Raw genomic sequence first — 24353 nt, 5'->3', positions numbered from 1 at the left:
ATGATTCGCAATCTACAGATGAGGAAATCAAGGCATTGAAAGATGAAACAATTTGTCTCCGCTCACACAGCACCTAAGTGTTAAAGACAAGATTGGAACCCAGATTTTCCTGAGTGCAAATCCAGCATTCATTCTACCTAGAGGCAGCCAGGTGACTCAGTGGACAGAGTGCTGGGCCTGGAGTCAGGAAGACCTGAGTTCAAAAGCCTTCTAAGTTGTGCTATGTCACTTTAGACATATCACTTCATTTTTGTGGTCCTCAGTTTCCCTCTCTATAAAAATGGGGAATTGGAGTAGATCTCTAAGGTGTCTTTCAGCATTTTTTGTTGTTGTTTAGTCATTTTTCAGTCATGTCTGACTCTTTGTGACTTCTTTTGGGGCTTTCTTGGCAAAGATACTGGAATAGTTTGCCATTTCCTTCTCCACAGATGAGGAAACTGAGGCAAACAGGGTTAAGTGACTTGCCCAGGTGAAGTCACACAGCCAAAAAGTGTCTGAGACCACATTTGAACTCAGGTCTTCCTGACTCCAGGCCTCCTGCTGTACCCAGTGTGCCACCTAGCTGCCCCTCTTTCAGCCCTAGATCCTCTGATCCAATCATTTGGTCCCTCTGAAGACAGGACCATTAGAGCTTATGACCTGATGACTTAAGAGGGAGCCTGTTCCCTGGAAAGTGGTTTCTGGGTCATAGCAAGCAAATCTCTATGTGACAAGACTCCAGCTTCAGGCTGCCGACCGCTGAAGTCTCTTCTGCTGCCGCCACTTTGGGACTCGGACTTTGGGACTTCCTGAGAGCCTGAGTGACACATCTCTACACCTTTTCTCTCATACCCCTCCTCACGGGGGAGGCATTCAACGGCAGTCGTGAACACATATAGTTGCTTAGAATTCTCCAGTTGTGCATCTATCAGTTCATTATCAAGCAGATACGAATGTATGAGTGTATATATGCTTATGTGTGTGCATGCATACACATACATATATATGTCTTCCCCATTTGAACGTAAGCTCCTTGGGAAAAGCATTTGTACCCTCTAACCGCAGCCCTGTCACATAGTAGGAATTTAATAAATGCTTGATGGTAAACTATATACATACATGCACACACGTATATGTGTATATGTAGGTGGCAAAACACTATATATATCTATATATGTACGCACATGTTATATGTATATGTGCATATACATGCGTACTTATGCACACACACACATACCAAAGTGGCTGGAGAGTACTCTGGCCTTGGTAGAGAGCAGGGTGCAAAGCTGTGGGTCAGGTATTTTCTCATCTGAAAATACCTGAACCTGAACTACATAAAGTACTTTGTCGGCCAAACATATACTATTATTATTATAAGCCAAATACAGATTGATCATCACAGCTCCGATGAGTCATTATGGTCCAACTGTGTCAGACTTAGGAAAGGAATCTTTTTTCGGTACCTGCTGGCCTGGGTCCATCTCAGCCCGGCTCTCAGGGAAGTCTGTTTCTCTTCTCAGCTCACCTGGCTTTCAGATACAGCCTAAAATAGAATTTTTTCTCTAAACTCTCCTAGTCACTGAGGAAGCAGGTCCCTTCTATCTGGTTTTCTGGCTTCCATCATGTCCCCCTCCTTCCTTCAGGCGGAATGGCATCTTAGGCCCAGGACATTGGAATCTCAAAGCCTCAGAAGGCATTGCTCTTTTCCTTTTCACTTCTTATTTCTTTGTCTTGCTATGCCTTGTCACATTTGCTAATTCCTACCCTGTTCTTTTTACACACACACACACACACACACACACACACACACACACTCACACACTTCAAGTTCCCTAAATGTCTCTCATCCTTTGTTTGACTGAGCCCTGGCCAACCCGCCCAGAGAAAGCACCTGGCTTCTCTGCTAGCCCTTCATTCCAGGCAATTAGTGTACACAAACAGCCATTCACAAAGCATCCACAAACAGTCACCTACAATAAAGAACATGTAAGCAGGCTAAAAGCCACAGGCACACTTCCTGATCTTATCTCCTGCAGAAAATATCCTGGCTTAGGGAAAAATGAGTAAGTCCTAACAGGGCCATTTGGTCCTCCCTGGTACCTTGCCCAGAGGGTTCAAAGATCGTGGCCAACAAATCTATAAGCCCTTAGTGACCATCAATCATTGTTATTACTGGCAGGTCATAAATCTTCATATTAGAAAGATTTCATATTATTTTATTGGGAGAGAAATTGACGTCCTAGGAAATTGAACATCTTGGCCGTAGAATGGGAAAACCAGAATAATGATCATTCACGTTTATATAGAACCTTAAGGTTTGTGTCTTTTATAACAACCCTATATGGTAGGGGGTATATTGTGCTCTCCTTTACAGGTAAAGAAACTAAGACTCAGAGAGGTTTTTTGCCCAGGGTAACACAGTATTAAAAGTGATCTGCAACTCCATTCCAGACATTCTGAATCTAAGCCCAGAATTCTTTTTCCACTATGCCCCCCTCAGTCTCACTCCATGCCAGAACCCATCAGGATAGCTGAGTGGAAGAAGAGACAACTTCTAAGGTCACTCCACTCCTTTCTTTTCCCCCATCCCCTGGTCTGAACTGTCCCAGAACCCACCCAGGATGGCCAGGAGAGGACACTGCCACTAGGGATTCCCTACCCACCTTGCCTTCCCCCTCACCTGGACCACTTGACTGCTCACAGGGGTTTTTGAATGACATAGTTGTCAACAACTTGATTCTTTCTGATGAAAAGGAGGACCAACACGCCTTCTCCTCAACCCTCCGACATTATTCAAGTAGTGTATGTGTTAAATGCTAGTCCTCTTTTGCCCTTGTGGCCCTAAACTAGTTATCCATTCAAATGATGTTAACCTAATAGAAAGTTTTCCATCTAAATTCTAGTCCTACGGCCAATTTTGGCTCCTGCCTCATTGAGTTTCATTAAACAACCTGTCTAGCAGGATAAGATTTATTTGATGATTATTTAGTTACATGAGCTCCCACAAAGCAGGATCCTAAATCAGCAGAGAGGTGATTTGTAAACATAGCTCATTCTGTTTGACTAGAGAAGCAGAACTAAGTTTCTCAAATACTCTCAGACAGGAGGTCATACACCCACTGCCAGAAATCAACTCAACCTCAATCTGGTATTCCATTTCTAGGGTCAAAGGCAACAAGAAAGAAGCCTAATCAAGAGGCTGGTTCTGAATTTGAACAGACTTCGTGTTCTCTCAAATCTCACATTGGCTGTGCCCTACCTCTAACAGTAATGTTTCCGATATTTAAAGTAACTAACCCACGTATATAAATTTAAGGTCTTGACTGCTGAGCAAAGACTTCAGAAAGAGCTCCCTTACCATTTTTAATAATGTAAAATTAATAGCTGGCCAGAGGATCAGAAATCTACCTTTTCTGGCTCTTTCTATAACATAGGAACTATTTCATTAATTATCCAAGCAATATATTATTGAGTGGCTAGAAAGATACAGAAGAAAAGGCATAGTTCCTGACCTCAGAGAGATAAGACCAGCACACATGAAGGAACCAATAAAGGACTATACAATCATGACCCTTGTATCAGAGATTCTCATGACACAAAAATTAGGAGGGTTTTCTGACTCTTCAATAAGCCACAAAGCAGACGTCTCTATTGCCCTACAGACTGGCCTACCTAGCCTTCAACAGGTGTTACAGGACTTTCAGGCAGTGTTTGAGATGCCTATGAAATGCATACAGGTATTGGACAAAGAACAATCCAAAAGCATGGTAAAGAAAGGGGGGAATAATCAGGACTAATGCTACTGAATATTTCATCACCTGATATTCCTAGTTCAAGAGGGTGCTCACTCCTCTCTTCCTCCTCTGCAGAGGTGGGGGCCTGGGGCATGGAACATTGCAAATACTGTCAGACTCGATTGACATGTGGGTTAGTTTTGCCAAATTGCTTTTTTTTCTTCTTTCTTATTTTTATTCTTTGTTATAAAGGATGGCTCTCTACATAGGGGAGGGGCAGGAATATATTTGGAATTGAAGATAGTACCAAAACAAAACATACCAATAAAATGTTGGGGGGTTTTTTAAAGGAAGTACCTCCTGAGGGTTATGCAATGAATAGAGCACTAGGCCTCGAGTCAGGAAGACCTGAGTTCAAATCCAACCTCAGATACTTACTATCTGTGTGACCCTGGGTAAGTCACTTAATCTGTTTGCCTCAGTTTCTTCATCTGTAAAATGGGGATAATAACAGCACCTACTTCCCAGGGTTATTGTGAGGATCAAATGAGATACTAATTGTAAAGGGCTTAGCACAGTGCCTGGCATATATTAGGCACCCTATAAGTGTTAGTAATTATTATTAATTATTATTATTCTATTATCCTGGAGCTTCTGAGTTTGATTTCTTTCCATTCTTTTTTTCTTTTTCTTTTTTTTTTTTTGGAGGGGGGAAGGCATGGCAATTGGGGTTAAGTGACTTGCCCAAGGTCACACAGGATTTCTTTCCATTGACATTTTCAGACCCAAGTACTTATCAGGGAACTCCCCTCTGCCAAAACCCCTAGAAACATTCTGGCAAAGGCTGAAATAGGTGAGCTACTGAATGTTATTTAAACTGATATTTAAATATGAAAATCCAAATAATGAGAACGGGGAATTGGGAAGGCACTGTGGCACCCCAAAGATGTAGCATTTCTCAGGATTTTGCCCCTGAGCAGAGTTTGCTTAAAGCTAGCACACAGTTATGCTGACCTGGCCTTGCAAGGGCAAGGGAGCTCCCCCATTCCCACCCCGGCTACATTGGAAGCAAACATGGGAAGGCTTAAGGCTGATGAGCACACAAGCCGTGGCATCACAGAAGCAGAGCTAGGGTTAGAGCCATAGGAATCATCTGACCCGAATCCTTCATCTTACAGACAGAAAAACTATAGTCCATAGAAATGACTTACCCAAGATCACACAAACAAGATAATGACAAAGCCAGGACTAGTCTTTCACTCTGAGCAATCCATTTCTCATTGGCATTCACAAACATTCATTGTAAAAGAAATCTGTTCCGGCCTTAAGTTATTTATCACCTCCATCTACCCGCCCTTAAGTCAACCCACTATGTAGGAAGACTTCCTAAGAGCCTCTTGCTGCTAAGTCTCTGCTTCTCTTTCCTCAACTTCTCTTTCCTGATTAATAGTGTGATTGGCATTTGTCAGTATGTCACTTTGCCAGGATTCTTGTCATTTCATTGTGTTCCTCTTTTAAGTGATTTCACCTCTAAGCCACTTTGCTCATGTAGAAAGTGAGAACACCCACCCAAACGACCTAATAAGACAAGAGCCCTGGAAAGTCTATAGGAAAACCTGCCGTGTAGTTACTGCCTCCTCCCCTCCACGAGCCTGGGCCTGTGTCCTTTATTTCCAGCTACTGCTCCCTTCCCTGCTACCACCCCTCTTTCGTATCCAGAAAATATCCTCACCACAACCTGCTTCTCCAATACGAGCGATATTCACTAAGTGCTTGTTGGTTCTCTGAAAGGCTGGCCACACAATGCAGGCAAAAAACATGGCAGGCATCGTCAACGTTGGAACCAGGGTATTTCATTCATTCACAATTGGAAATATGTCCTTCTAGGTTTATTAAAACCACTATCAGGGCAGGGACATTTTCAAAATTTTGCACATTCCCCAGAATCTAGAATAATGTTACATACGTGGATCACAGGATCGTAGATTCAGATCTGGATGGGATGTTGGAGATCAAATCCACCCCCTCATTTTAAAGATGAAGAAACTGAGGCCTAGCCTTGGTACTTAGTAAATGTTTGTTGGATGAGAATGAATGAACCTGACTTTGGGAGTGCGTAAAGGGAAAGAAAAGCTACCAGTTTTCCTTTAATGTAATGGCTAATAGCATTTCTTTTGCTTAGTTTGACAGCCAAACCCTCATATAAGCCTACCTGAGACAAGGTGCATTTTAGACCAGTCCTTCTCAGGGAAGAAAAAGTAGGAGGCATTTATTCAGTAGATGAAAGTGTCACTGATGAACTATTTCTTTGTGCTTTCTTAGGTAAGCACGTAAATCTGCGGCTTATTATGCAGCATGTGGAATCAGGCAGAACTCTGTCTCTATGAGAATGATGGACTGGATTCCTGACCCACCAATCTTGTTTTAGATGGGTGTCTCTGTCAGCATTCCAAATCCTAGACCCCAGAACTGCAAGGGCTCTCAAAGTCACCCAGCCTAACCCATAAGTGCGAACCCCTCTGAATGACCCCTACAAAAGGGTCATTCAGTCACCACTTGAAAACCCCCAGTGACATGGGACTCAACACCTAAGTAAGCCTAAGCTAAGCAGAGGGAGGCAACATGGTTCAGACGAAAGGATACTGGATTCGAAGTCCAAGGACCTGAGTTCGAATGCTAGCACTGCCATTTACTAGCTGTTGACTTTGGCCAAGTCCCGCAACCTTGCTAGTCCTTCTCCTCATCTTTGCTGGAGTGTATAAGCCATCCTTTAGCTCTAAAGCTATGATCCTAGAACCTCCCAGTTCTAAGCATCCCTCCTAAGGAAGCTGTTCCTTAAATTTCCATGCCTCTCTTCGATCTCCCCATTGCTCCTAGTTCTGCCCTCCAGGGTCAATCAGACTAAATCTAATCCTTTCACATGGCAGCCCTTCAAATACTTGAAGATTGTGATTGTGGTCTGGCCAAGACCTTTCTTCTCAGACTCAACACCCCCAGATCCTTACAGAACATGGTTTTGAGTCCCCTCCCCTTCCTGATTGCCTTTCTCCGGAAACCCTCCAGTTGGTCAATATCCCTTTGAAAACATGGCACCCAGGATGGACCACTATGCTCCAGGTACTGTTGCAAAGGACAATTTCCAACAGTTGGACTTTGAAATAACTCCTGAGTCCACAAACACCCTCTCCAGAAAGAGTCCCCAGAGGAGACACTGCCTTATTGCACATGAAATCTGCAAAAGCAGAATTCCTGTCTCACAAATGTCCTCAGAATATCACAAACAATGCCAGAGTTTCCAAAGCATCTGCAGCATTGTTCACTAATGAGAAAAACTGACATATGGTCTATAGTTATAATTTTCCAAGACAATAGTTTTGAATCAAAAAACCACCACTAAAAAATAGACTTGAGGGGAGAAATAACCCAGTCTGGTGACATAGTCAAAATCTCCCTCACTGAAATGTTCCATTTTCTCATCCGGAGTTATCCTCAGGCTCTATCCACACCAGATCACAGTTATACAGAGAATTGCCCATTTTCCAAAACTTGGCTCCCCACTGGTGTTAATGCGTCTCTCCCCATCAGATTCCCCAGAGCTGTAATAAACATATGAACCCCAACAGCCCTGATACATATGTACACAGTCAGATTGGAGAGTTGCATACTGTTCCTTAAGCCCTGGCTCTCCTCTCTGCATTTAAGGCAGGCTGTCACTGTTTAAGTGAGAAAAACAGCATCTTTCCAACCTTCATTCAGCAAAGGGTGAGTGTCTGTTCGCTTTTGGAGGGGCAAGTGGAGAAAGCAGTCGATCTGAAAGGACAAGAGATGTGAGACTGAAACTCAGTGCTGCTATTTGCCTTGGACAAGTGACAGTTAGCCCTTCCACATTGCTGGGGTTAGGGGCACAGCACCCCACGATCTGGAAAATCTTAGCAAAATTGTTTGGCCTTCCCTTGGTACCGGAGAAGACATCTGAGTGTTTTCTTTTTCTTTAATGGGGTGTTTACAGTACCTTATTGTAAAATTTGGGTTAAATATTTGATCATAGGCTCTGTGTCATCCGCGGCCTCCGTAAAACTCCCCCAAAATTCCCATTTAATTTCTTATGCCGCCCCGCAGCATACTGAAACCACAATGGAGAAAGTTGCAATGTGGAAAGGCTAACTGTATTTTCTCTCTGAGACTCAGGTTCCTGATCTGCATAAATAAAATGAGGGTCAGAAATGATCTCTAAGGGTCTTTCCAGCACTCATTCTTGAGGTTAACATCTCAGAGTAGGCCATCCCTTCACCAGAAGCTGAAGGAGGGGAGCTCCTTTTAGACATTTCTGTTTGGCACTGTCATCCACGTGTGAGGCGAAAACTTGTACAGGAGCAGAAGTAAAGGTGTGAGCTTCTAGAAGTGGGTTTCAAAACTCCGAACATTCTCCTTTTGGCAGCATGTCAGTTTTTAATCTTGCTGGAATATGAGGTGTTTGGGGGGGATGGTTGGATTTTTTTTCATAATTGATATAATTTTCCTTTTGTTCACTGAGTTCTTTCTTAGCTAAAAATAAAACCATGTCAGATATATTTGTATCCAGGTGTCCTTCCAACACAGTGGGGTTGTGTAATCAATAGAATAGAAGCAGTCTGCTGTATTCCCGAGCCTGCTTGGGGAATCCCTCGCATATGCAGGTCATATAGCACATCGCTGGGGCCTTGAAGTCAGAGCTTGTCTTTTCTATCTTAGTTCTGAATATCAAAGGGCAAAGGAGAGGGAAGGAGGAGCACCATGAGAATGACAGGAAGGGGGCGGTTGCAGCAGGAACTAGCATGGGGCAGCTGGGCCTCTGCCCACACACTGACATCCAGGAGAATGGGAGAGAGAGAAAGTACTCCCCCAAGGGGTACTGCGTTAGCTTCCTGATCGGTCCACCTTCCCACCAACTTTCCGTGCTTCCCAACAGGATCCCTCAACCAGGCACAGGACTGGGCATATTTTACACTCTCAAGACCTGAGTTTGGCCTCAGACATCTTTACCACGTGGGTGACTCAGGACAATTGTTAACCTCACCTTTCCTCATCTGTAAAACGGGGTGGTTAATAGCACTTACCTCACAGGTTTGTGAGGATCAAATGAAATAGCACGGATAAAGTGCTTTGCAAACTTTAAAGCGCTATATGAACTCTGGCTGTTATGATTAGAAAAATATAATTATTAAATACTTATTATTATTAAATATAATTATATAAAATATTAATTACATTACCTCACAGGTTTGTGAGGATCAAATGACATAGCATGGATAAGGTGCTTTGCAAACTTTAAAGCACTCTATGAACTCTAGCTATTATGATTAGGAAAGTATCATTATTAAGGATAGGGCATTGTGACAGAGTAGAAAAAGGGATTGCCTCGGAGCCAGAAAGTCTAGGGTTCAAAGCCTACCTCTTGAACATGTACTGTGTGAATGTGGGTAGGTCTTAATGCCTCCCAGCAATTCTCCAGGACAATACATTACAGCCAAGTTGGTGCCCTGGAGACCCCTGGATCTGCCTCCACCAAGGAGAATTTGAATTCCTTGAGGAGGGAGGCTGTTTTTGTCTCCCCAGCACCTACCATAACGTCAGGCACACAGTAGATACTTAACAAGTATCTTTGAACACATGAAAGAAAGAAGGACTCTAGAAGGAGCTGTCCACATTGCCCAAATCACAGGTCTGGACCATAATAAATAAAGAGGAAGTAAAAGGGCAAGAAATTCCCTTCATCTTTGGGAAGAATGAGAAATGCAGGGGGTGCTGGAAATGAAATGAAGGAGGCCAGTGTTTCTCTTAACACCCAGGACCCCGCTCTGCTATGCAAGGGTCCTAGGTCTAGAGATAGAAGGAATCCCAGAGTAATCAGGTAGTAAGCAGCAGAGCCAAAATTTGAACCCAGGATCTCCAACTCCCTTGCATTATAGTCCTTTGTATTTGTGTCTTATCTGCCTCCTAGATTATATGCTCCATCAGGGCAGGGACAGTGTTTTATCTCAAGTTTCTGTCTCTCTGAGTACCTAGCAGAGGATTTTGCACACAGCAGGTGTTCAATATATTTTCATTGAAGTGGTCGAATAAAGACAAGGAGAGAATCCAAATGTTAAACATGCTAAAAAAAAATAATACCCATGAAGATCATCTCTTCCCACGTTTTCATTTTACAGGTGGGGAAACGGAGGCCCAGGTGGGCATCTTAGTCTTGTAGGATTTGGAACCAGGCACTCAGACTTCAAAGCCAGTCCTCATTCTACTAGACCAGGCTGCCCTCATACTTAAGGATGACATGTTTTGGAGGGGTTTTTATTTATTTTATAAAACAGACAACAAAGCTAAATAAATGCTTGGACAGCTAGGTGGCACCACACTGCATAGAGCACCAGCCCTGGAGTCAGGAGGACCTGAGTTCAAATCCAGCCTCAGACATTAGCTGCGTGACTTAATGCTGTTTGCCTCAGTTTCCTCATCTGTAAAATGAGCTGGAAAAGAAAATGACAATTCAGTCCAGTATCTTTGCCAAGAAAACCCCAAATGGGGTCACAAAAGAGTGGGATATAATTAAAAAATTACTGAATAACAAATGTTAGGAACTTCTTCTTTATATTGAGATGAAGTTTCTCTCACTGTAATTTGTGTAATCGGTCCTATTTCCACCTTCTTGGAGTCACGCATCACAATTCTAACACTTTTCCATATGACAGCCCTTCAAATGCTGGGAGATGTAGCCCTTCAAAATCTCTAGGCTGAACAGCCCTTCTACTAATCTCCCATGACAGTGATCCTAGTTCTCTGTCATCACGGCTACCCTCCCATAGGCACCGTCCCGTTCATCAGGGTCCCTCTTAAGATGTCGTATGCTAACCTAAATAAACCCCAAAAACTAGCTATGGCCTTGTGGTTCTATGATAAGATAAACCTACTCTGAGAGCTGAAAAGGACCTTAACATGTCACCTGATCCAACCTTCCCCTTTCACCAGGTAAATGACCAACCTGGCCAGGTCTGGGAGTTGTTTCTTTTCTTACCCATCTCCATGCAGTTTTTATTTCTTTTATTGGGGGGCGGGGAAGAAATTTACACAGAAAGAATATCAACAGAGAAATAACCCTACAATACTTAGATTCTTTCATTTTCACATACCCTTTGTTGGAAGGGTCCTCTTTATGATTCTATGCTAGAGCAACCCCCACCTAAATAAGGTGGTTCTATACCATGAGCACCTGCCAGGTGGTCATCTAGCCTCTGTTCGAAGACCCTCAATGACAAGGAATTCACCTCTCGAGGCAGTCCTTTCCATTGTTAGAGAGCTCTAATTGTTGACAGGATTCTTCCTGTTTTGGTCCAAAATCTTTGTCCTGAAAAATTCTACCCACCTATCCTCATTCTGCCTTCTGGGACCAAGAAAAGTAGCTCTAATTCCCACTCCACAGGATCAGTGTTTATTTAGAATTATTTTTGTTATTCACTAAAATGACTTGTAACACCCATTAGATTATAACCAACCCCTACTGGAAAATGCCAGAATTTTTAAAAATTTAATTTTTAAGCAGAATCCCATCTGGATATTAGCATAGAACCTTTTATCCAAGTACGAACACCTCGTTCTCATAACAGCACAGCCAAGAAGTGATACTACTTCTGTGTAATCTCAAGATTTTCCAAAGATTAAAGCCATTGAAATATTTAAATACCTACTGTGTGTAAAGCACCAGACTAGGCACTGTTATACAAAAATGAATCATACAACCCCTGTTCTCAAAGAGTGTCTTCCAAATGACAATGTAAGAACTCATGTGGTCCTAGAAGATTATTACCCAGCCTTGGCTCAGGAAAGCTTCCCTCCAGGTCTCAGCAAGTCTAAACCTGAGATAGCAGTTGGAACAAAGCCTAGTCATGCCAGGTTTTCTGGATTAGCCAAGGATGGCTTTTCAGACGCCTCCATATGCTTAGAAGGACGAGAAAACAAGTAACCAAGTTATCTGGAATAACCTACCCAGCTGATAGGATTGGGTTGTGGTAGATTGCCTCTGTGGGGCAGGGAAGAGGAAATGAACCTTCTTTTCCATAGCAAGTCATCCTCATTTGTAAAATGCAGCCATTGGACTAGAAAACAGCAATAGCTAATGTATCTAGTAGTGGCCTGAGGTCTTCCTAACTTCAGCGCTCTAGCTCTGAGCCACCAAGATGGCCCCTGAGGTCTCTCTCAGCCCTCTACCATCATGCAGCTCTCATGACCTATTTATTTTTTTGGAGGGGAGAAGGCAAGGCAATTGGGGTTAAGTGACTTGCCCAAGGTCACACAGCTAGTAAGTGTGTCAAGTGTCTGAGACTGGATTTGAACTCAGGTCCTCCTGACTCCAGGGCCGGTGCTCTACTCACCACACCACCTAGCTGCCCCCATGATCCAATTATAACACCCTATCTTCCCCTTTCATAGAGGTAGCATTCCTTAAAAAGGTGGTACGTGGTCACTGGGTCAGCCTATTCTCACATGAATGGTGCTTGGGATGAAGGGCCTTCTTCATTCCCCTTTGTTCTTTAATCCCAATCGTAAGCACCTTCTCGAATTATTTAAATCAATCCAGAATACATCAATATAGGGTCCAATATATGAAACCTTAAAATGTGATTCTTCCCTTACACCTTTGTGATCCTGGCATTAGAAAAGTCTCTTTCATCTGAATGGCTAACAAAACATTATAAATATTACCCACAGACTGAAGGGTCAATCTAATTCTTTTTTGCTTTTACATATAAATATAAATTCATCAAACTCACATCGACTCATCAACACTCACATGAGTGTCAAGGGATGAAATCAAAATTAGGGTCCCAAAATAAGGAAATCTAGGAGCTGAAAGAGATCTCAGAGGCCATCTAGTCCAGCATCTCTGGTCTCTGATTAAAGAGTGGGGGAAGCCACTACCTCCTTAGGCCCATTGGACAGCTCTGATTGTCAGGGAGATGCGGTATATAATGGTTAAAATGCAGAGCTTGGAGTCGAGAACTGTGTGGGTCACCCAGCTATTAAGTGTCTGAGGCCAGATTTGAACTCGTGAAGATGAGTCTTCCTGACTCCAAGCCCAGCGCTCTGTGCACTACGGCGCCACCTAGAACCCCAATGGAATCTAGGACCCCCCCCAAAAAAATGTAGTGTGAGAGACTTTGCCAAATGCTAAAATCCAGGCATATTATGTCATGCTACAGCAGCAGGACATGTATATTGCTTTAAGTTTTGCAAAGTACTTTACATTTTTATCTCCTGTAAGCACCATGAGGGAAAGCTTACAGGTACTATTACACCTTGTTTTGCCGATGAGAAGGCTAAGCCTCAGGAGGGTTAAGTGACTTGCCCATGGTCTCACAGCTTTAAGGATGAGAGGCAAAATTTGAACCCAGATTTCTCCTAATTCCAAGTCCAACCCTCTTGCCACAATGCCATGCTGACTCTGCAACATTCCCCAGATCTACCAGTCCAACTACCCTGTTAAAGAAGGAAGTGAGGCTGCTCTATCATGGACTGTTTCTGAATGAAGCCATGCTAGTATTTAGTGATAACTACTTCCCTTTCCAAGTGCTTACAAACCAGCTCTTGAATAGCATGTCCTTGAATTCTGCCAGGAAAATTTGGCCTATAGATTGTATCACCCTCTTTCTTTCTTCTTTTTTTTGAAAATCAGAATAAAATTGGCCCTTCTCCAATTCTGCCACATCTCTCATTCTATACAATCTTTCTAAGAATCACTGATGACTCAGAAATCACAGATCCAGAATGGGGGATACATGCCTAGGCAGCAGTTTGTCTGAAGACAGTCTTGGGGGTTTAGTGGACAGAAGGCTCCATGTAAATAGCAGTGTGATGTGACAGCCAAGAAGACTAATGTGGTCTCAGGCATAGCTTCTAGCAATAAGGAGGCGATAGTCCCTGGGTCAGACACCTTCTGGCATATTCTATTTAGCTCTGGGCCCCCAGTCTAAGAAGCGCATACAGAGAGCGTGCAGGGGAGAACAGCCAGAATGGCAAAGGGCTTTGAATCCGTGTCATGTGGATCAGCTGAGAAAACGGAAGATGTTTAGCCTACAAGAGAGAGGCTCGGAGTGGGGGAGCAAGTCTTTGAAGGGCTGTCATATGGAACTGCCATCCATAAGGCAGTGAAAAGAGCATGGTTTGTGGGATCAAATCCCCCCTCTGACACTTATTACCAGAGTGACCTTGGGCAGGCCACCCAGGTTCCTCATCTGTAAAATGGCCTTTAGGGTTCATTTGAGTTCTAGATCTAGCAAATTTAGAACGGAGTCAGAAAACACATCCTAACAATTACGAGAGGGTGTCCAAGAGGGGGATGGGCTGCTTATCGTCTTAATTTGCAACATTATTCCACCTCCCCACACATGTATCCACAAACTTTTATTTTAAGTAAGATAGAACTTTCAAGATCCGTATTCTAGGTATGAACCCCGTCTCACCAAATTATGGTGATACCTATGAGCTCAAATTTGCCTACTAGCATTAGGCATGATTCTCTATCTAGTTTATAAAATCAGAGCCTCTTTATGATCCTATTTATGCATTTGCACAAATGTATAAGCTTAAACTGGCACTAAGACTTTTGGGACACCCAGTACAAATAGCTGAGCTGGAAGGGAACATAGAGGTCATCTATAACCTCTGTCCTAGAATTAAAAACTGAAAGGGACAGTGGAGATCATCGGGTCCGAGCCTTCATTTCACAGAAGAGGAAAGTGAGATGCAGAATGGTCCCATATTGTTGGAGCCAGAATTCAAACTTAGGCTTTCTGAAGCAATGCTGTACTCTTTTTGGGGGGAGAGGGGCAGTAAAGGGGAAGGAAACACATATAATTCTGAAATTTCCTTTCAAGCTGTCCAATATTGTCACTCATTCTAGTTGCAGCTCCTTTAGAAAAGTCATTGAACCTATAGAGGCAAGTGTGAGAAGAGCTGCTAGGTTAATATATTCCCCACTTCTGGCCCTGGATCCTTCCTTGAATTTCTTGGAACATCATGACGGATATCACCAATATTACTGATATGACCAATCCCAAGGAATTAAATGTATATTATTGTAGTATAGAAACAACTCACTATTTGAACATCTCCATGTGGATTACAATGTGCTCTCCACACAAACACACCACCAATCTGCTCCTCCAAGAATGCTTTGTCATTTTAAGATTGTTTAAAAACATAAAGAGCTGCCATGGCTTTGGAGTCAAGGTCTGAATTCAAATCCTGATTTTGCTTCTGATTTCCTGTGTGACTCTCAGCAGGTTATTTACCCTTTCCAGACCTCAGATCCTTCCTCTATGAAACAAGGGAATTATCCTAGGTGAACCTCTAAGATTCCTTCTCAATCCAGTGATCCTTGTTTAAGTGATAGGATATGTGTAGAGTTGCTTTAAAGTAAAGCAGAAACCTGGCAGATGTTAAGCTGTTTGTGCTGCAAATGGAGTGAACACAAAATAAGTGATTTAATGGTGACATTTCAACCAGGTTTTTAGACCCACAAAAACCACAGAACTCACAATTGTCAGTCCCGAGAGCCCTCATCTCATCAGTTAGAATATTTTTAGCACACAGGACTTGGTTGGGGATTTTTTTTCCTCTTTGGAGTAGACCAATGAATGAGCAGAAATTAAAGAGAAGCCTTGATAAGCCAAAGTCCATTAAGAAATGCTCAGGGAATTGATTAAATGCAGACTTTTAAAACTACATTTTTAAAAGCTTGCTGCTTTTCTGTGTGGCTTTTCAGACAGCTACTTAATAAACATTAAGGACAAAATTCATTTTTTTTATCTCCACAGCTCTCCCTCAGGCCATCTCTGCAGCACAGTATGGCCCCCTGTAATGAACAATGACTGACCTTGGAAGATTGCAGAGGCCCAGAGAACAGAGCCTTAGACCCCTTTTCTATGGTCTGGTTGCCCATCTTCTCTTTCAGAGGTGACGACTTTCAATAGCAAACCCAGGACTGACGATCCTTCCCCGCCTTGCCCCCTCACCCTCAACACACCAGCTTGGACCACTCATCGTCCTGGACACCATGTAGTAGGGCTTCAACGGGTCGTGACGACTGAGTTGCAATGGTTTTACACAATTCCCCATTTCCCTGCTGCTGTCTGTCCGTTCTGCATCGCTTTTCTTGGGCTCTGATCTGCCCATTTTACTGGCTTGTGGACAGACTCGTAGCCTCCTGGATACCAACGACCAATGAAAAGTGCCAAAGGGGCTCTCTGTGCTGGGTCCTACGCTTCATCTTCACCACACCCATTTACTTGGCTCTCTGTACTTTGTCGATACCCAGTGCCATATTAGGGTTTCTCTTGTGGAATCCTCTCCAGCTATGTAGGCGACCATACATCTATTCTAGGCTGGAAGACAAGAGCCAGGCCAGTGGTACAATACTTCTTAATGAATGGAAGGCCACGGGCCCTGGGAAAAGTTTCTGTTTTGGCACTGCCAATGTCTGTCTACTCCCCGAATGCATGGCAAGAGTGAACAATCTTTCCAACACACAAGACCGGGCCAAAGAAATCGGGCAGAGAATCCGAAATGGAGCCAGTAGGCCCCAGATCAAAATATACATAGATTCCCCAACAAACACCTCTATCAGTGCCGCAAGCTTCAGCAGTCTGGCTTCGCCCCAGGGCAGCGATGGTCCCAACAAAGCCGTCAATGTGGGCATCAAGAGAACAACATCCATGGAGTACAAGGGCGACAATGGGAGTCCAAACAACAGCGAAGAGAACAGGAACCCCAAAACTGGTGGTGACTTTCATGATGTCGAAGACAATGCCTGCATCATCCGGATTGGTGGAGAGGATGGCGGCCAGCTGTCTGACCCAGAAGCCGATGGCACCGGTGACTGCCAGATGGAAACATCTCCAGAGAATAAATCAGAGGGCCAGAAGGGCCAGACATCCAACCATAAGGCGAAGGATGGGGACTCTGGAAGCTTAGACAGCTACACGGCTTCTAGAGAGTCCCTGGTGAAGGTCCGGATTGGGGAGAGCACCACGGACCAAAGTTCTGTTAACAACAAGTTGCTCCACAAGACTTCCATGCTGAAGAAGACCTCTCTGCGAAAAAAGAAGCATACGGACGAGGTCTTTGACCACGAGATCTCTGCCTTCTTCCCTGCCAACTTGGACTTTCTGTGCTTACAGGAAGTGTTTGACAAAAGAGCAGCAGGGAAATTGAAAGACCAGCTCCACCAATATTTTGAATACATTCTGTACGATGTTGGGATCTACGGCTGCTGCTGCCCCTGTAAGATCCTGAAGAGCTGCTGCCCCTGCGAGAGTCTGAGCAGCTCCTGCCCCTGTAAGATCCTCAACAGCGGCCTCCTTTTTGCCAGCCGCTACCCCATTATGGATGCTGTCTATCACTGTTACCCCAATGGAAGAGGGACTGATGCCTTTTCTTCAAAGGGAGCTTTGTTTGTTAAGGTAAGAACCTCTTCTCTCCCAGGCTTTGTCCTCTTCTAGTGCACCTTCGGGGAAGGAAGCTGTGCTGTTCCATCTCTCCTGGGGTAACTGCATGGTATAGCATGGTACTAACCAAACCACTGGTTGACTTAAAGCAAGCTATTTCTGCTCCTCTCTAAAGGACTGACAGTCTCTAACATCATAAGATCCTATGGCCGTGTTCTATGGGATACCTAGGATGTTACACAAAAGATACTATGACTGGGAAATCTTTAGCCACCGTGCCATTTCAAATCACCAAAAAAACTGACTAGCCAGCTAGCTCTTATGCATGGAGAACACTCTTCCACAGCTAGAGACTTAGTTTAAATGAGGATTGATATGAAGAGCTAATGCAGATTAAAGGTGGTAAATTTGATAGATTGGAATTTCAGAGGCCTTAAAAGTCCATTAAAATTTCCCCATTAATTTGGTCTTTAATTGATGTGTTTCATTAGGCTTGTACTTCCCCAAATGCTTTCTAAAAGAGGCACACACATCATTATATGGCTGCTTTGGGGGAGGCTCTGCCTACCACAATGTGGCTTCATTTTAGCAGTAATTAATTGAAATTAATAATTGTTTCTTTTAATTTAAATGCAGTTGGGGGAGTTTTTAGGTCATAATAATTTAGCCATTATTTATTGTTTTCTCACTCAACATGAGAAGTTTGTTTCCCTCCCTCTACCCCCCAATATTTTCCTGAAGTTAAATTCAAGTTTTCTCAAAGAAATATTTTTACTCTCTATCATGTAGTCAGATTTTTTGATGTCCAAGGTTAGGAGAGGTGGTTTTATTGTTACTAATAGTTAAATTACTATTTAAGTGTTCATCATTAATAAAAGGTCTCTTTACAGTTACACAGCACTTTGTTTACAGTTTCTCATTCAGTCCTCAAAATAATACTGCAAATAGAGTAAGAAGTATTATTGCCATTTTAAAGGTGAGGAAACTGAGGCTGACAGGTCAGATAACCCTCCCATTGTCACACTGATTAGTAAACAGCCAGGATTGTAACCCAGGTCATCCGATTCTAAATGCACAGGCTTCCCCTGTTACTGATTCCTTGCTATCAGAATAATGACAACAGTAATAGCTGCCATTCATAGAGTGACTTATATATAATCGCCCTTTGGGTACATCATCCCATCGGATCTTCATAACAACCCTTAGAACTAGGCACTCAGCAATTCTTTTTTCTCACTTCACAATGAGAAACATGAGACTCAGGCATTGATCAGGACCCCGCAGCTAATAAATGTTTGAGGTGGGATTTGAGCCCAGGTGTCTCCTGACTCTGGGCCTCTCACACTTCCCATCACACCCCCTTGTCTGCTTTGACACATCTTCACCACAAGGTCTCTGCTAGCTTTGACTCATTCCACACATTTACGTAAAGCAGAAAAGGGACAGGTACCAATCTATGCACCCTAGAGATGAGGAAGGGTCCTGGCCAGAGCACTGGACTAGGACTCAAAGGATTTGGGCTGCAGGCCTAGCTCTTCAGCTAACTAGATGTGTGGCCTTGGGTGGGTCACTGACCTCTATTTCTCCATCTGTAAATTTAGCATAGGTTAGTTTCCCTGGATACAGGTTAAGATGCCTGAATGCAGGGACTGCTCCACTGTCATCTGTGGGTAGTAGTGAGAGGCAGCATAGCAGATGGCTAGAAGGCTGGCCTTGGAGTCAAGAAGTCTCGGCTAAATGACCATGGGCTGGTCAGTTAGGCTCTTAGTGTCCCAAGATATTCTTTAAGACTGTAATTTATAAATGCATTGCCCATCTGCAACAGTGGAGGATGTCTCCACCCCAGAAGTTCCTTCAACTCTGCTGAAATCACGGGGCCAGACTAAGCAGTCCCCCGAAGAGCCTTGCATAGGGCTGCACTGAGTAAATGTTTGTTGAATCAGTGAATGGAATGTCACATCTAGCTCTGCAAATCTATGTTCGATATCTCGTTGGGTTAACAACAGAGCTGATGCTAATGAGGCTTTTGTTTTCTCAGTCCATTGCTGTGATCATCACAAATTAGAATTTTAGCCATGTTTAAGGTTTTCGGTTACAAATTATCATTGGGGGAGAGGAGAACATGGCACAGCTATGTGTGTTTCCTGCCTTGATCAAATAGTAATGGAGGGCCCTCCTGAACACACACACACATACGCACACACACACTCCCTCCTCGGATACCTAACTCTCATAGCAATGGCTTCCCACCTCCCTCCATCACACTCCCTTCATCACACTCATCAGCTTGCTATAATGTTTCATCAATCTTTCCATTAAAGCCTAGGGTTCAGCACCACGGGTGTGGCCCCTACTGGTTCACAGAGGGACCAGATGCCTCAGGTCCCCTCTTGGTTAGCCCAATAATTGTGCGGAAACCCTGGACACACGACAACATGGGGCAGGGCAATAAAGAGAAAATGGCAGCTCTTCTTCGGGAGAGCTGACAATGCCTCTGAATTTGTGTATTCTCCATTATGAGGTCCTGAGCTTTTCACACAGAGTGTAATGTGGTGAAACCAAATTAATTCCTGTTATAACAAGATCCACTCCATCTATTTTTGCCCACTATTTGTCAGCATTTAACAGATTATATTTTGGTCGTGGCTGCCAGAATTACTTTCCCATAAAAGCAGCGTTTCTTATGTAAGGCTTAGAATGGATAGTGCCCCATTAACTTGCATTCCATTAAAAAAGGAGCTTTCAGGGACTGGGAGACCCAGCAACCGAAAAGTGTGTCACTTCACCTCAGCATCACCAGGTCAGAGCACAGTCCATGTCAGTAATAATTTGAAAAGAATTTTGTCCTCTTCCCACCTGGGACTAACTCCTCAACTCCTTGGTATTTATTTTGGTAACTCTTATCAAGCAACTGTCTGTGCATAGTTCCTAATCCCTTACCCCAACCCTGACCTGCCATATTGATTCAACAAACATTAATTAAATGCTTACTAGGTGACAAGCACTGTGCTAAGTGCCAGAGATACAAAGACAAAAAAAACTATCCTTGCCCTCAACGAACGTAGGGTTTAATTAAGAAGAAACAATAATTCCATATCCCTAGAATTCCTTTTCACAGCCAACTCCCCTAGAAAATTTAAAATGATTTTATTCAAAAACATTAAACTTTCATCTGACTGTTTTAAGCACTTTATATTATATAAATTTTGCTTATATTAAGTTTTGTAATATATATATACACATATATGTAGAGAGAGACAGGGAGAGGAGAGAGAGAGAGAGAGAAAAGCGAGAGAGAGACAGAGAGGGGATATTTTACTTACACTAAGAACCAGTAACTCTTGGCTACTACTACCAAGGTCAGGGAGCAGGATTTGTAAGTAACTTCAAAAGCAATACATTTAATTTCCCTTTTGAGGCAGACCTTACAGGACTCTGTGGTGACATTGAGTTCTAACTCAAACTTCCTGATGCATTTGGAAACCATGTGTTCACACAAACAAAACATTAAAAAAATCCCTTTCTGGTTATCTTGCTTTAAAAAGTGTTCAGATCCAGAGAGGACAGGTATGGGTCTTCCTTAAATATTCCATATGAATTCTTCACCGATCCTCTTAGGGATGATCAGAAGGTTAGCCAAGAGAGAACATTATGATATAAAGGGTTCTGCATCGGTCTGAACACTTTCAGCCCTAAGTAGGTTCAGGTTGGCATTGGTTCCAAATCTGGGAGCCGAGAAGGGAGCTTTAATGCCTCCTAGGACCAATTATACATCCAGGTCTGGATCCCTGGGAATCCTCCCTTTTGGCAGCAAACTGCTCTATGCTTCCATTTTCACAGACTCCCAGAGTTGGAAAGGATTTCTGAAGTCATTTTGTCCAACTTCTATCTGAACAGGAAACTCATTTATAGGAGACTAATGCTCATTCAGCCTCCACTTGAAGACCTCCAGTGATGGGGAACTCACAATCCTTTGCGCAGCCCATTTTTGGATAGTTGCAATCATGAGGCTTCTTTATTTGAAGTTAGAATCTGCTTCTCAGCAATCCCCTCCCCTCTTTAAGTCTTCTCTCCATCATTCTTGGTTCTGCTCTCTCAGACCAAGCAGAAAATACTTAGTCTTTCTTCCACATGATAGCTCTTCAAATACTTGAAGAGAGCAGTCCCATCTCTACTACATAAGCACCCCTGTTTGTTGAGCATCCCAGATGTGGTCTGACCAGGGCAGAATACAGGACTGTTCCCTCCCTCATTTCTGGATAATTTCCATCCTTAAATACCGCGTAAGTTCACAATAGCTCTTCTGGCTGCTATGATACGTGATTGATTCATCCTGATCTTTCAAGTCCGGTGAAATTCTAGCCAGGGTTCTGCCATCTTGTATTTGTGCAGTTGTGCTATAACCCAAAAGTAGGACTTTTCATTCATTTCTATTGCACTTCATCATTTCTGATCAGCCCAATATTCTAGAAGGCTGAAATCAATGTGCATCCTGTTATCCAACATCTTAGGCATCAATCCTGGCTTTGTGCCACCTGCTAATTTAACGAGGGCCTGAGCAAGGGTAGAGGCAATAGGAACAGAATAAGGAGATGTAAGATACATTTGAAGGGTAAAACTGACAGGATTTGATCATCATTTAGATATGAGATAGTCATGAGGAGAAACACCTGCCTTTGGGGGGAAAATGATAACTTCATTTATGGACATGATGCATCTAAAGTACCCTGAGTTTACCAGGTGGAAATGTCCTCGAGGCGGTTGGAGATGTGAATCTAAAATCAGAAGAGAGATCAGGTCTGGAGATTGCGATTTGGGAGCCATTTACATAGATGTGGTAGTTGAGGCCATGCAAGTGAATGAAGTTGCCAGGGAAGAAGAAAGGAGAGTCAATCCATCAAACAACAAGCATTTATTAAGTGTTTGTGACATGCCAGGCACTAGGCCAAGCCTCAGGGAGTCAAAGAAAAAGTACAAATGCCCCCTGCCCTCCATGAAGCATACATTCTGATGCAAAAGTCAAAATGTACCTAAATAGGGATATACAAGATATATGCAGAGTAGATGGAAGTTAATCTCAAGGGGAAGGCACTAGCTGGAAAAGGGCTTCCGCAGTAGGTGGCATTTGGGTTGAGTTTTGAAGGAAGCCAGTTATCCTAAGAGATCAATATGAGGGAGAAAGCATGCTGGGCATGGGGGACAGCCAATACAAAAGCACAGAGATGGGAGACGGAACATCATGGGTGAGGACCACCACATTAGACCAATGTGGCTGGACCACAGTGTGTGGAGGGAAGTAATATGTAAGAGGACTGAAAGACAGGAAGGGGCTAGGTGGTAAAGAGCTTTAAATGTCAAACATTGGAGTTTACATCTGATCCCAGAGGGAAAAGGGAGCCAGGGAAGTGTACTGGGGGGCAGGGTAGCGGAAAGATGCAAACAGAAGTTGCCCTTGATTGTAAAATCTAGTGTTTCTTTCTCTCCTCTTCCTTTCTTGTCTCCTTTTTCTGCTGAGCAGACTTCAGACACCTTCTAGTTCTATATTGCCTTTTTGTCAGGATCTTCTGCAGCCACCCTTGTCCCTTTAGGTCCCACCATGGTCACTAGTCCCCTGGGAGAAGAAGGCTCTTTCCTATTTAGCCCCAAGTTTCTGGCCACAGACATCAGGCTATCCTGCTTTGACCTTAGAGATATCAGCCTTTCCTTTATTGGAATTCTCTCTCTATGGCTTTGAGACCTTATAAGTTCTATCCTGTACCCCTGTCCTATTCAGATTGTTTGAATTATATTCACACACCAATTGTTAAGACTGACTGGTTCGACCCTACCCCCAAGCAAGGATCCTTCACCTGTTGTACTCAGCTTAGTCTCTCCAGTGGCCATGTGGCCTCAATCATGGGTCACTGAGGCCTTTCCCTAGAATTTGTCATCAAATGAAAACTCCTCTTCTCATCCTGTTTCATAGCCCAGGCTCCCTTCTGGAACTCTCAGCTCTCAGCTCATTTGCAGAGCAGAGATATCTGACATGCATACACACCTTAAGCCCAATAAAAGGTCAAGCCCTTCCCATCTTACACTACTAGTGCCATTTATTGCCCCAGAGTTCTTTCTGATGATTCATTAACCAATTGAATACCCCCAAAAGAGTGGTCTTCTTCCATAATCCTGATCTTTCCAAGGAAAGGAAAGGGAAGAGGAAGGGAAGGGCATAAGCATTTATTAAGCAACTACTATGTACTAGGCACTCTGCTAAGTGCTTTACAGATATTATCTCATTTGATCTTCACAACCCTATGATCCCCATTTTACAGTTGAAGAAACTGAGGCAGACAGCAGTTAAGTGACTTGCCCAAGGTCACACAGCTAGTAAGTGTCTAAGGCTTGATTTGAACTCAGGTCTTCATGACTCCAGATCTACCACTCTATCTACTTTGCCACCTAGCTGTCTCAAAAGAATGGCAGAGGCAGAGATGATGTCTTCTATAAGCTTAGCCTCTCTTCCAGCTGCTAGTAGAATATTCTGCACATAGTAAGCACTTAATAAATGTTTGTTAACTTAAATCCAATTAAATGTTCTAAATGTATAGTAGGAATGAGACAGTTCCCGAAAAGGGATTTTATCACACCACCCTAGCCTTAAATTCCATTCAAAAAGCCTTCTCACTGACTGTGAAATTGGACTTACCACACACGCAGAGCTGGATGTGCATCAGTGCCCTGTATGGTCTTTAGATCTATCTCACTTTGGTCCTTAGTTCTGTGATCTGTTCTGCCAATGAATGGTTTACCATTGATGTCTCAAAAATGAGGTACTGCTCTATTTGAGTTTTCACTAGAATTGGCCTTTCCGTGGAAAATCTAATAGAAAAGTCATCCTGTGGGGAAGAGGACTGGTATTTATTGCATCTCTTTCAACCCAACTGGGAGACATAGAGTCACTTGTAGGTGCCATTTTGTGTGGAATGGCCTGGTGGGACGGAGGCAGGAGTGCATAAGTTATAGGATTGGCCCTCTGATAATACGATGGGCCCCTGGTAGGATAAACTGTGCTGTGTCATTATTAGCCTCTCCTTACCCCTCATCTGTGCTATCTCAGAGCACCTCTGAAACACTGCCCTCTTCCAGGGGTTCCTCTTGACAGAAAACATCAGTAATTTTCCATGGGCTG

General features: G+C 43.3%; 1 protein-coding gene across 1 annotated transcript in view; it reads left to right on the top strand.

The window, feature by feature from the left end:
* Positions 1-15561: 15561 nt before the first annotated feature.
* SMPD3 (sphingomyelin phosphodiesterase 3) overlaps positions 15562-24353 on the top strand; it is a 32657-nt gene continuing 23865 nt past the window's right edge. The window contains exon 1 of the mRNA XM_036751728.1: positions 15562-17200. Coding sequence (XP_036607623.1) covers positions 15836-17200 — 1365 coding nt within the window. The 5' untranslated portion in view covers positions 15562-15835. The remainder of the gene's footprint in view (positions 17201-24353) is intronic.

Source organism: Trichosurus vulpecula, chromosome 3 (genome assembly GCF_011100635.1).
Source record: "Trichosurus vulpecula isolate mTriVul1 chromosome 3, mTriVul1.pri, whole genome shotgun sequence".
NCBI classification, from domain to species: domain Eukaryota; kingdom Metazoa; phylum Chordata; class Mammalia; order Diprotodontia; family Phalangeridae; genus Trichosurus; species Trichosurus vulpecula.
Note: the sequence above shows the minus strand (reverse complement) of the source record. Positions and strands in the feature narration are given on the sequence as shown.